The sequence below is a fragment of the Canis lupus genome, chromosome 8 (genome assembly GCF_048164855.1).
Source record: "Canis lupus baileyi chromosome 8, mCanLup2.hap1, whole genome shotgun sequence".
In the NCBI taxonomy this organism is placed as follows: Eukaryota; Metazoa; Chordata; class Mammalia; order Carnivora; family Canidae; genus Canis; species Canis lupus.
The window spans coordinates 58,295,327-58,309,276 of record NC_132845.1 but is presented as its reverse complement, the minus strand read 5'-3'; the positions used below and the strand labels follow the sequence as shown (position 1 = coordinate 58,309,276).

Sequence of the window (13,950 nt, the reverse complement as noted above, 5' to 3'; positions counted from 1 at the left end):
GTTTCAGAAATGTCTCTATTCCTTTCTAGGGTAAGAGTAATCCTGTCTCCAGACCCCATTCTTTCCTGTCTCCCTGTTTTTATTCTATTGGTTATTCCCGCTACTCCAGTCTTTGTATCTCCTTTTCCCAAACCACCCTTCCTAGAAGTAGTCAGCGCCCCCTCCCCACTCTCTCAGCTTCCATGCATTCACTTCTCTTGGAGGCCAATCTAGCTTCCTCCTGTTTCTATGGGTTCTTTATGGCCATCACATTCTACAGCGGTGGCACATCTGTCTTGATCTCTCCAGAGCACTGACAATTCAGACCACACCCTACCACTCAATAGTCTCTCCCACCTATTTGCCTCTGATACCACTTGGTCTTGGATCCCTCTCTTTCTACCTCCTTTCTTGGCCCTTTGATCCTGAAATGTTAGTGTTCCCCGTGTTTTTCATCCATGGGCCTCTGTTTTTATTTCTCTGCACCCTGGGAAGCACATGTGTCATCACAAAGGAGCACAGTTTCCAAGTGGTTTTTTTTTTTTTTAATATTTTATTTATTCATGAAAGACACACAGAGAGAGGCAGAGACACAGGCAGAGGGAGAAGCAGGCTCCCTGCAGGGACCCTGATGTGTGACTCGATCCCAGGACCCTGGGATCATGACCTGAGCGGAAGGCAGATGCTCAACCACTGAGCCCCCCAGGTGTCTCTCTACCAAGGTTTAAAGAAGGGCTACCATAGGGGAATGTGGCCTATCGTGGCCAGGCTGCCCCATTTTTCAAGAGCTGTCAGATACCTTCGGGTTTTATGGGAAATACCTCAGCTTTAAATATTGATAGCGAATTCAAAATTCTACAAAACTATGCAGGACAAACAAAACATAGATGGTCTCCTCAGAGCTCTTCTTCTCTCTGACTGCCCCCAAGGCATTTTATAAAGTTCTTTATCAGTAAAGATAACTCACACTTACTGAGGCCTCACTATGTGCCAGGTACTTTTAAGTGCTTTGCATATATTAACTAATTTAATCTTACAGCAATCCTATCAACGGTGTGCTATTATGATCCCTGCTCTATGGATGAGCAAACTGAGGTGGAGAGCTTCAGTATTTTGTCCTGGGTCTCAGATATATTGAGTTTAAGAGGCAGCATCCGAATCCAGATGGTCCAGCTCCCAAGCTTAAGCTCTTTACCACACCAGGGCACCTGGGTGGCTCAGTGGTTGAGCCACCACTTCCGCTCAGGTCATGATCCCAGGGTCCTGGGATCGAGTCACACATCAGGGTCCCTGCAGGGAGCCTGCTTCTCCCTCTGCCTGTGTCTCTGTCTCTCTCTCTGTGTCTCTCATGAATAAATAAATAAAATCTTCATTAAAAAAATAAAAACTATCAGAGGCTACTGCTTTCCTCACTCAGCAGACAGGTAAACTGAGGTCCAGAGAAGTTGAGAAGTTGCTGCCCAAGATCACAGGTGTGCAACGGGCAAGTAAGTAGGGATTTGAAGCTATCATCACAGAGCTAGATGCTTGCACTTTCTGCTTGTTTCCCTGCTCGGCTGCATCCGGCTCCAGCTCCCAGGTCAGGCACTGGGATGCAAGCGTTTGTAAAACGAGTGCTCTCCAATAGCCCATTCACAACTTCATTGGCTTCTCCCAACAATCCCTAGGTAAGACGAGTAGCTGACAGCTAATCAGCACTTCCAGCGTGCGTCATTTCCTTGAAACCCCACGAACACCCTATTATTCCATGGCGACTCTGATCAGCCCCATGTACCAGAAGAAGAAACTGAGGCTGGGCGCAGCAGCTCAGTGACTTGCTCAAGATCTGGCAGAGCCAGGATTCCAGCTCAAGTTGCAGGACGGCGGAGCCCTCGCGGCCGACCCCGAGGCCACGGCGTCGTTTGCACGGATGGGGAAACTGAGGCCCAGGATGGGGCACTGGCTTGTGTCCGCGGAAACCGCGGCTGCTGGGGAGAAGGTCCCGTTGCAGGCGTGCCCCTTCCTCCTCCTAGGTCGCAGGCTGCAGTGGCGGGGCTGGAGGCAGAAGGTGGCCCGCCCGCGGCCCCGCCCGGTGAGGTCCGGAGAGTGGCGGGAGACGCGCGGAAGTCGCCGCCTACCCCCCCGGCTCCTCGGCGCCACGGCAACGGCGAGCAGGAAGTGCGTCACCCGGTGGGCGGGACGAGCGTGCGGCTGCCGCCAATAGGAGAGCCGCGCCCGCGCTGGCCCCGCCCCGGAGGGGGCGTGCCAAGCCCGCCTTTCGGCGTCGGCGGCGGGCGGCGGGGGCTGCGCCCGGGTGCGGCGGAGGGTGAGCCGCGCGCGCGCCCGCGAGGCTGTCGGGGATGGAAGAGGGCCGCGCAGAGAGGCGACGGAGGACGGAAGGTGGGCGTCAGGCCCCGGGGCGGCCCGCGTGGGTGCCGGAGCGCGGCTCCGGGGGCCCGGGGGGCTCCTCGTTGGCTGATGCCGACAGGCCCAGAGACGGGCAGGAAGGCCGGCGGGCTGGGACCTGGTGCCCCCGGCGCCCCCCCGGCGCCCCCCGACGCCCCCCGACGCCGGCGGGTCGTAGCGTTGGGTGCTGACCTCGGTTTGACCCCGCTCTTGGGGGACGGAAGCAAAAGACGGATGCCTGCACCGAATACGGAAAATACGGCCTTGCCGGAGCACCTGGCGGTTACCTGCGCCCTGCTCTCGGTCGCGGTCCTGGGACCCGTAGAGAGCCCCGAGGCTAGACGTGTGCAGATGCCCCGGTGTTTCGGATTTTTCCAAAGGGATATGATATATTCCTATTCCCCATGGTCTTTGGGGTCCGGGCTGCATCTTGTCACCACATACATGAATCCGTGCACATTTGCCCCCAAAGGAGGTCAAGAATGGCCCAGAGATAGCCTCACCTTATAGGTCAGATCAGGTCTTCAGGCTTCCAAGGTTGGAGGCCTTTAGATCTTCCTTAGATCGGAGAATTGTAGGTGAGGAGTCCCTGCAGGTGAGGGATCTCGATTTGCTTGTTCCCTGCTATGCCTCGCTTACCTGGGGTGTGTGTGTGTGTGTGTGTGTGTGTGGCGGTGGCGGTGCTAGGGTTCCTGAACTCTGCTTTTGCATCGCCACCCTCCTGCCCATCACTGACTCCGTGCATCTCCTGGTGCCTCCAGTCTTGCCGCATCTGTAAAATGGGGGCATGGATGTGACGATCCTCAGGTTCCCAGGAGGATGGAATGAGAGCGCAGTGAAGCACTCCCCCCTCTGCCTCGCGTGTGGCTCACGTGGTGGTGCTTGAGATCTGCTTATTGCACAGACATTTCTGTTTTTAAATTTTTTTTTTTTTTGGAGGGGTAGGCAGTTCATGGTTAATCTCTACCACCCAGTCCATCTTCAGACAATCGCCTTCTGTGTGTAAACAGGCCTATCTGTACTGTGTCCCTCTCCTTTTTTTTTTTTTTTTCCCCAAGATTATTGACTTCTGTGCTGTTCCAGAGTTGGTCCTCCCCACTGCCAAGATTTTTAATTTATTTATTCAGGAGAGACACAGATAGAAAGAGAGGCAGAGGGCAGCCCCGATGGCTCAGCGGTTTAGCACGGCCTTTGGCCCAGGGCGTGATCCTGGAGACCTCAGATCGAGTCCCACATCGAGCTCCTTGCATGGAGCCTGCTTCTCCCTCTGCTTGTATCTCTGCCTCTCTCTCTCTCTATGTCTCTCATGCATAAATAAATAAAATCTTAAAGAAAGAGGCAGAGACACAGGCAGAGGGAGAAGCAGGCTTCCCAAGGGGACCCTGATGCAGGACTCGATCCTGGGACCCCACGATCACACCCTGAGCCAAAGGCAGACACACTCAACCAGTGAGCTACCCAGGCGTCCCTAGAGTTGGTCCTTTTTAGCATTTATTTTGGGTGTTACGTAACATATTTACATCATTTCTTCTTTTTTTAATCAAGATATGTAACATACCTATAAAAATGTTTGCAAATGTAAGTTCGAAGAATAAAAATAAGGAACACACGTATACTCCCCATCAGGTTAAGAAATAGAACATTATCTTATGCTGAAAGCTCCCGCTGAATCCTTTCTTCCCCTCACTAAAGATGAGCACTGCCCGGAGTACTGTTACTCATTCCCTTGTTTTTCCTTTATGGGTTTTACTATGTATCTGTAAAATGACTACTGTATATGGTTTCGTTAGGTTTTGAATTTGATGGAGAATCCTCACATATAATTAGTGTGACTTTACTTTTGCACATAACATTCCCGTATGTGAGATGCATCCACGGTGATTTGAGTAGCTCTATGTCACCTTCATTGCTTCGTCGCTATTTGGAATTCCATGGTTTGAATATAAATGCTTTGCTAGGCATTTTTCAACTGGTTGCCATTGCTACTGTTGCCAGATTTTTGCTACCACATGGTGCTTTTATACACATATTTCCTTGGGCAGATGTGGGTAGTTTCTGTAAGTGAAAAATCAAATACCGCATTTCTGGGCATACCCAAATTCGCCAGTAAAATCAAATTGTCTGACACGGTTCATAAGAGTTTACACTCCACCAGCAGTGGATGAGTTTTAGCCCAGGCCATTCTTCAGAATCTTTGCCTTATCTGGTGATGAGTAAGAGATTTGTCACTGTAGTTTGGATACTCGTTAGCCTGATGACCTCAAGACTGTGTATCTTTTAATATATTTATTAATCATTTGTATATCTTCTTTGGAAATTTCAGTTGCTTATTTTTTTTTTTTGCAGTTGTCTTCCTCTAACTGATTTGTAGGAGTTCATTACATATTCTGAGTATGAATCTTTCATGGGTTCAGCATGTTTCAGATGCTTCCCAGTTTGTAGCTTGTCTTCTCTCTCTCTCTCTCCTTCCCCCCCGCTCAAGTATTTTCAGTGAACAGAGGTTCTTAATTTTAAAAGTTGAATTTACCTGTATATTCCTTTATGGTTTGTACTTTTTGCGTTATTATTATTATTATATCTTTTAAAGAAACCCCTGCCTTTGGCTTATAAAAGCTATCTGCCTATATTGTTGTCCAAAAGTTTTGTAGCATTTCCTTTCATATAACCTTAATCTTCAAAAATATTTTGTGCATAATGAGGTGAAGGTTCAATTCTCCAGTTTTTTCACATAAGGGTAATCTATTGTATCTATTGTTCTGGCACTTTTTTTTTTTTTCTGGCACCTTTTTTAAAAAGCTGTTTTGATCTGGAGTTCCATTTCTCCAACGTGTCAAGTATCCATATCCACATGTGTTTCTTATCTGGGTTCTCTGTTCTGTCCCACTGGTCTTACTTGGTCCATGTTTATACCATTATCATCTATTATTCATTACTCTAGCTTTAAAATAAGTCATTACCTGGTAGGACAAGTCTTTCTGCCTTTATCTTCTCCCAGAATGGCTTTGCTGTTTGGCCTTTGTGTGTTCCATGTAAATTTTGGGATCATTTTGTCAAATATCACACACACACACGCACACACACACAGAGCCTGTTGGATTTTTTTTTTTTTAAGATTTTATTTATTCACAAGAGACAGAGAGAAAGAGAGGCAGAGAGAGAAGCAGGCTCCATTCAGAGACCCCGATGTGGGACTTGATCTCGGGACTCCAGAATCACGCCCTGGGCCAAAGGAAGGCTCCAAACCGCTGAGCCACCCAGGGATCCCTGAGCCTGTTGGATTTTGATTGGAATTGCATGAGTTCAGTTGCATTGGATCAGTTTGGATTTGAAAGTGATTGCTTTCAATATTCCATTTTTTAAAAAAGATTTTATTTATTCATGAGAAACACACACATGCACAGAGAGAGAGAGAGAGAGAGGCAGAGACACAGGCAGAGGGAGAAGCAGGCTCCAGGCAGGGAGCCCGACGTGAGACTCGATCCCGGGTCTCCAGGATCACACCCTGGGCGGAAGGCGGTGCTAAACCGCTGAGCCACCGGGGCTGCCCCTCAATATTCCATTTTTAAGTATTATGTTTACTGTAGGTTTTCGTAGCTATCATTTAGTAGATAAAGGAAATTTCCTTCAATTCTAAGTTTGTTAAGAGTTTTTAGTATATGCGACTGTCAAATTTAACAATCATAGTTTCTGAATCTATTAAGATGATTGTAGACTTTCTCCCGTATTTTGTTAATGTGGTGACTCACACTGATTGATTTTTCCCCCCAGCTTTATTGAGATATTATTGACAGGTGACATTCGATTGATTTTCAGTTGTTAAACTATTGAGGGGATAAACCCGACTTGGTTATCATATACTAGCCTTTCTGTTTTGCTAGATGCAATTAATGTTTTGCTTCGGACCATTGAAGTTGCATACCTGAAAGATACAGGCCTTTTCATTTTCCTTTCTTTTAAAGCTTCTGTTAGGTTTTAATGCCCAACTTATGTCAGCCTTATCAAATTGTTTGAAGAGGGTTTGCTCTTTTGCAGCCCTGGGATAGTTCTGTGAAATTTGAAATCACTTGCTTCCAGAAGGCTTGGTAGGGCTTCTTGATAAATCCATCTGGATCTGAAGTTATCTTTGTGGGAAGTTGGACTTCCCACAGAAGGTTTTCAGTGGTTATAAAACTTGTTGATTTCCAGATAATTCTGTAGTTGGTTTTGAGTGGATTTCCTATAACTTTGCGTGTATTTACAACTTCAGATTATTGTTTTTATGCCTTTTTTATTTTTTTATTTTTTAATTTTTATTTATTTACTTATGATAGTCACAGAGAGAGAGGCAGAGACACAGGCAGAGGGAGAAGCAGGCTCCATGCACCGGGAGCCTGATATGGGATTCGATCCTGGGTCTCCAGGATCGCGCCCTGGGCCAAAGGCAGGCGCCAAACCGCTGCGCCACCCAGGGATCCCTTTATGCCTTTTTTAATGTTTGTGTCCTCAATTAGTTCTCCTTTTTCATTCCAAACAGTGTTTATTTGTCAGTCTTCTCTCTCAGAAAATCTTGTCAGAGTTTGGTGGCTTTTATTATGTTCTTTTTCAAAGAATACTTTTGGTTTGGGATGCCTGGGTGGTTCAGTGGTTGGGCGTCTGCCTTCGGCTTGGGGTGTGATCGCAGGCTACTAGGATCGAGTCCTGCATCGGGCTCCCTGCATGGAGCCTGCTTCACTCTCTGCCTGTGTCTCTGCCTCTCTGTCTCCATGTCTCTCATGGATGGATAAATAGAACTTTAAAAAAAAAAAATACTTTGGGTTTTGTTGATCTCAGGTGTACATTAATTTTATTATTTTCTGCTCTTTATTGTTCACTTTCTTTAACTTTTTTTGGATTTAATTTGCTGTTGGATTTAATTTTGCTGCCTCTAGTGATAGAAATAAGTTTGGCAGGACATGGTGACCAGATGGGTCTGAGGGTGAGAGGAAGGAGGATCAGAGTTGGACGCTTAGGCCTGTGGCGTTTGTGTAACTGCGTAGACTGCATTCCCCCTCCCCCCTGTAACAGGAAGATTCGAGACTAGTACTCAGGCAAAGAAAAGAGTTGAGGATGGGGGAAGGTGAAGATGAGTTCAACTTAGGGCCTGTTAAGTCTGAGTTACCGCTGAGCTGTTCTCAAGGGATAGCTAGCAGGCAGGCAGTCTGAGAATCTGGCCCTGGTCTGGTGCGTCTTCCTACCCCTGGGGTCCAGTTGATGTGCTGTTTCAGAAGAACAGTAAGCAGCAGCTAGCCTTCTGTGTCTCTCCTATGTGCCAGGTCCTTGGCAAAGCTTTGGTAGCCACATCTCACTTAAATGGCATCTTCTGCCTTAAACATACATTTCGTTGTCCCCATTTTATGGCTGAAAAGACTGAGGCCTAGGGTGATGAAGCTTGTCGGCTAGAAATGTTTTTACTCTGTATTTGCCTAAGGGAACAGCGACTTTCTTGCCAGATCATGGCATCACCTGAAGTGAATGTTAAAACCTCAGAATTCCAGGCCCCTCTGCCATCACCAGAACCTCCAGGAACGGTGGGCGGTGGGTGGCAGGTGGTGGAGGGAGTGCAGGAAGCTGTATTTTTCCTGCACGGCTTTGATGATCCTTGAGATCAAGCAGGTCTGGTCTCAATACCACCTGCCGATTTTTAAACCCACGCTCTTTGCCTCCGTGTGGTACCACCTCTCCGTGGCGAGAACAGGCTTTTTGATCAGGACTTGTGTAATGCTTTTATCAGCTCTGATCTTTGTGGTTTGTGGAAAGATAATGCTTTAGTAGAGAGCAAGAGATTGAAAAAGCACCCCACAGTGACAGTTGTTTCATTAGTGGTTTGGGAAATGAGAAGGAAACTAGCACTGAATACGCCTTTACTCGAGGCATCCTCTGGGCAGTGAGCGCTGTTCTAAGTTTAGCGTGAGAAAATGGAGCCTCAGCTGCTTTTCTCCAAGGCCATAGATCTGCTTGGTGGCTGAACCAAGGTTCAGACCCAGAACTATCTAGGAGTAAATATGGCTAGCACTCACCTCGTGTTTAGCTTGTTACCAGGCTTTTATTATGTGTTAACTCACTGGGGCACCTGGGTGGCTCAGTGGTCGAGCATCTGCCTTTGGCTCAGGGTGTGATCCTGGAGACCTGGGATCGAGTCCCATATCAGGCTCCCTGCAGGGAGCCTGCTTCTCCCTCTGCCTGTGTCTCTGCCTCTCTCTCCCTCTGTGTCTCTCATGAATAAATAAGTAAAATCTGTTATGTGTTAACTCACCGAATAGAGTAATTCTGTGGAGCACGGTTCTGTCGTTAGTCTCATAGATCAGAAACTGAAGCACAGGGAGGACAGGTTCTCCAATTTTACTCATTTAGATGGTAGGGTAGGCTGGGTCCAGGCGTGCTGGCTGGCTCTGGGACCCACGTTACTCTTTAGTAACTGCTGGTACTAGTTGGCTTGCCCCTGACTGGTGTCCTTTTCATTTTTGGGCTATTCGGCAGGATGCTCTTGAGTCTAAAAACTATAACAAATGGCTAGTTGTGAATGTAAGTTAGTACAAAATATAGAACCTGGCTTTCGGAGCGCTCAGAGGTGAATGGGTTTTGTTTGCTTCTTTTCTTAGCTCCTTCGCACATGCAGGGTGGTACTAGAAGAGCGGGTGTCATGACTGATGTTCACCGGCGATTCCTCCAGTTGCTGATGACTCATGGAGTGCTGGAGGAGTGGGACGTTCGGCGCCTGCAGAAGCACTGCTATCGAGTCCATGACCGTGAGTATCATTTCCCCGTTCCCAGGATGCCCTGGAGCTGTGCGATCAGGGACTAAGACACTGGGATAAAACAACCTGGGTGGTCAGGTCTCTCCCATACTCTCACACCAGCCTGTGCTTCTCATCTCGGCTTTGACTTTACTTTTTATTTATTTACTTTTTTTAGTAAATCTAATAGTTAGCCCAGTGGGTAGGAATTTGGACTTTGAAGCTGTTTAATTGTGGTTCACACCAAGGCTCCAGCATCTTCTCTAGCCTGAACTTCTTCATCTCTCACATGAGGATAATTAATCATCCTTGACACCATAGGTTCAGAGGATTAAGAGACAAGATACATACAAAGTGCCTGACCCTGGGGAAGGTGCTCATTTAGCTGTCAGTGGTTAGAGGGCAGCTTAGCACAGGGGGTCAGAGCGTGGCCTTGGACTCAGCCAAACCCAGAGATAATGCCACCCTGTCCTGGGCCAGCTGGGAATTTGGAGCATCTTCTCAGTGGGTTGCTGAGATGGGATGTAAGATAATACACACAGAGCACTCAGCGACCAGACCTGGCTGAGTTTTCATTAACTGGAAGTCACAGTAGAAACAGTAGGATCATTGCTGGCAGGTCAGTAAAATCAATATTGGTAGCTCAGGTTGAGTGGAGTGTCAGTATGGGTAGATCCTGTTGAATGAAAAAGAAAGTGGATAAATTATACTTATTGTACGATGTCACTGTGTTACGCTTTTTGTAAAACATAACAAATTTTTTAAAGATTTCATTTATTTGAGAGAGAGAAAGAGAGAGTGCGTATGAGCAGGGGCGGGGTAAAGGGAGAGGGAGAAGGAGACTCCCTGCTGAGCAGGGAGCCCAATGCCATGCGGAGCTGGATCCCAGGACCCTGAGATCATGACCCAAGCTGAAGGCAGTAGTTTAACCTACTGAGCCACCCACGTGCCCCAACTTATAAATACTTAACATCTGCATGTAAAAAAAGTAAGAGTGGACCAGAAGGCTATGTAACACACTTGTGAGGTGCTTGCCTTTGGGGAGAAATCAAAGGACACTCATCTTTATTCTATTTTGCTCTTTTATTAAAGAAAAGAAGACTTGAAGTAAACATGACATTCATAGTATAGTCTGATGATCATCACTTCTGATTAATGGGAATACAGGTGGTTATATTCTGTGCTTTTGTCTTTCTGAGTGTATTTTCTGTTTCCAAAACAAGAGTGGAAAGCACAGAGAGGTGAGCCAGCCAGGAGGTGTGAGGAAAGGTGTGCATGGGGCACTGGGTTTAGGGGTGAAGGCCCATGAGAAGAGGGGCCATATATGGAGAAGTGCCGAATGTGGCATGGGGGAGGCAGAAGCCAGATCTGAGAGAGGTGAAGGGTGGATGGGAGCAGGAAGGGCGAGCTGGTGGGTACAGAGACACATATTCTCCCAAGACGTGCAGAAGGAAGATGAGAGCTTACGGGTTAGGGCAGAGGCAGTTTTGGAGAGACTGGCCCCTTGAGGTATGCCACATGAAATTCTGGGAGCTGGCTGGTACACGCTAACAAATGAAATGCCTGCAGGGATCCGACAGTAAGGAAACCTGTTGAACTCCATTTAATCCCATTTATCTAAACCTCGTTGACCTCCACTTGACATACTTTGGGAAACCCCAGATAGGAACATATGATGTGTGGGAACAGATGCGTCTTTGTGGTATGTGAGTCTATAAATCAGGAAGAACCCATAGTATGTGCACCAGAGTAATGGGGTTTCTTATGTACTTAATTCTGAGTACAGTGTGGACGTCTGAAAGGACTTGAGACGGGAAAGGGACATAATTAGTGTTGTGCTGGAAAACTATTTTTCTGGTAAAAACATGTCTGTCCTACTTGCCTGTGTTGGGGTGGATAGAGGTCTTTGGTGAGGGCCTCTATTAGGGGAAGGGAATGTTACACCTGCCAAGCCAGCCTCTCTCACTCCTTAAAAAAGCACAACAGGATTTCCACCCTCCCCCTCAGAATGCTCTGGTGAAGGGCATAAGAATGTTTTTCTTAGTCTTTTATCCCTTCCTCCTCCCCTTCAGTTTCTCTTGTAAGTCCTAAATGTGGGCTTTAATGCTAATGGGGAAGTTTCATAGCTCACTGCAGGGAGCCACATGGTGCCTTAGTACTAAGAATGAAAGTGTTTTTGCCTCTGTTTGACCTTTAAAGTTGTTATGACCTAATTTAGGAAAGTCCTGTAGAATATATCTAGGAATTAATTTATTATTCACACTTTATGTGCCGTATCTGTGCATAAAGAAAGATATCAAGATATGCTTATGGCTGGGCTAAATGGGATAGAGCTGTAGTTTGCTTTTCCCTACACCCTTCATTTAAAAAAAAAAAAGCTTTCTCTCAAGCATTAATGTTATTTCAGAGATTTTAAAATGAGAGATGATGGAAAGAAATGATCTCAAATTAAATAAATATAAACATCATTAATCTGTCTTTTGAAAAGATGCCCTGGAAAGTCCCCTTTTACCAGCTGGAAAAATATTCAGCTTCTAAGATAATTATGAAACAGGAGTAATTGAATCTGTGAGTTATTCTGATTGTAGTTTCCCATGGTCTTTTGTCCAACTTATCAAACATGCTTCCTATTCTGGGCTCTGGTTCCAGGTCTTACCATCATTAAACTAGAAGCAAATTCCCCAGTTATCTGGGTTAGGGAGAGTTTATATTTTGTTGTGATGGGCTGGTGTAAAGCCTTGGGTCTGGGCTTTCTAAGTGGCATGGAGGGCCTATGTGCCCTCTGAGGGCACCTGGGGTTGTGAGCTGGATCTTGTGTACATGTGTGTGATCATCTAGCACCTCTTGCTGTGGCATCATGGAGGCCAGGTCCCTGTGCTAGGGACTGGTGACACAGAGACAAAGCTCTTGCTTCACCTTGGGTTTCATGAATCATGCAGATGCAGAATCATATGATTCTAGTATAAGCCTCCTTTAATGGAACTAGGCACAGGAAGCCTAGGGAGTGGTGGTTAAGAAGACCTGTGTTTGAGGATTTCTACTTTTGACCAAGGTAGAGCAACAGGGAGCAGTTTACCTTCCTGTATGAAACAATTAAAAATAAATGAAACAAAGGACATTAGTCAGTGAAGGACAGTGAATCCTTGAGAGATAGGGAGTGAAAGTTTTTTTTTCCTTTCCTGACACCAAATATGTGTTGTCTTTTCCAGTACTTCCTCCCCAGTTCTCTGGATGTTCACTGGATGTCCAGTGGTTCAGCTCAGTTCTGACACTGTTTACCTGGAGTGAGGGTCAGATCTCATGGTTAAAGGGGTTCAGCCCTACCAGGCTGCCCCACTTCAGATGCCAGTCTCAAGTCCAGGCCTCAGTACTTCTGACCAACCAGCTATAAGGTCAAGTCCTATGGTCCACCCCTCAAGTTCAGTAATTTGGTAGAATGGTTCACAGAACCCAGGAAAACACTTATGTTTGCTGGCCTAATATAAAGGATAGAGCTCAGGAACAGCCAAATGGGAAGAATGCATAGGGCAGGGCTTAGGGGGCAGGGGTGGCATGCAACTCCCACACCCTTTCTAGATGCTCCACTTTCCATTAAATACTTTGGAATGCTCCATTCTCCATTAAATACTTTGATGTGTTCATCTAGTGGATCTCCAAAAGCCATCATTTGGAGGTTTTTATGGAGCTATCATTACTTGTGTGATTTGACTGAATCATGGGCCATTGGTGATTAACTCCGTATGTAGTCCCTCTGCTCTTCCCAGAGTTGGGGATGGGGCTGACAGTTCCAAGCTTCTAATCAAAGCTCGTTTTTTCTGGCAACCGACTCCCATCCTGAAGTTCTTTAGGGACCTGCCAAGAGTTGCCTCATTAGAACAAAACACTTCTGTCACCCTTGTCACTCAGGAAATTCCAAGGGTTTTAGGAGTTCTGTGCCAGGAACCAGGAATGACAACCAAGTATTCCCTCTTTTTTTCCCCCAAGTATATTTTTTATACCATAGGCAAAAACAAAATGAGCACTACAATTGCCTCAGCTCAGTGCCCTGAGAGTTTTCAGGCCATGGCGTAGGGGAAACCCAGGTAGTACTAAACAGACTGAGCTGAGGGGATGGAGGATGAGAGCTCAAGGAGACCAAAGTGTTTGCAGGTCAGAGTGGGGTGGGGGTAGGGTGGGGGCAGGAAGAGGTGCCCAGAGAGGTGGAGTCAGCTACCTCCCCCCACTCCCTGGCAGGGATCCATCTAAGAGCAGATACACAGGTTGCTGCCTGAGGCCAGGCAAAGATACATTTGAAAGGATTAAGAGAGAAGCAGTGCCTGATGTTCACGGGGCAGGGGGCTGAGAATAGTACGGTTCCAGGAACAGCAGCTTTGCTAGGGAGTTCTACCAATATTTAAGGAAAGAATGGTACCAGTTCCACCCACATTCCTCCAGAAGATTGAAGAGAAGGGAGCATTTCCCAACTCATTCTTTGAGGCCTGCATTATCCTGATACCAGAACCAGACAAAGATATTGCAAGGAGAGAAATCTAAAGACCAAGATCCTTTGTGAATATAGATGCTAAAATTATAAACACAATTTTAGCAAATCTACTCCAGCAATATATAGAAAGGATGGTATAATATGACTAAAGTGGGGTTTAGCCCAAGAATGCAGGGTTGGTTTAATATTTGAAAAATCAATCCATGTGATTTACATCTTAACAAACAAAAAGAAAAACCATATGGTCATCTCAGTAGTGCAGAAAAAGCATTTGATAAAATCTAATATATCTCTTGGCATGACGCAGCAGAAGTTTCATACAGGAAACTAGAGATCTTAAGGATCAGGGGA

General features: G+C 46.4%; 1 protein-coding gene across 1 annotated transcript in view; it reads left to right on the top strand.

The window, feature by feature from the left end:
- Positions 1–2,208: 2,208 nt before the first annotated feature.
- Positions 2,209–13,950, top strand: part of NSMCE1 (NSE1 homolog, SMC5-SMC6 complex component) — a 32,435-nt gene continuing 20,693 nt past the window's right edge. The window contains exons 1-2 of the mRNA XM_072836258.1: positions 2,209–2,358; positions 8,982–9,128. Coding sequence (XP_072692359.1) covers positions 2,319–2,358; positions 8,982–9,128 — 187 coding nt within the window. The 5' untranslated portion in view covers positions 2,209–2,318. The remainder of the gene's footprint in view (positions 2,359–8,981; positions 9,129–13,950) is intronic.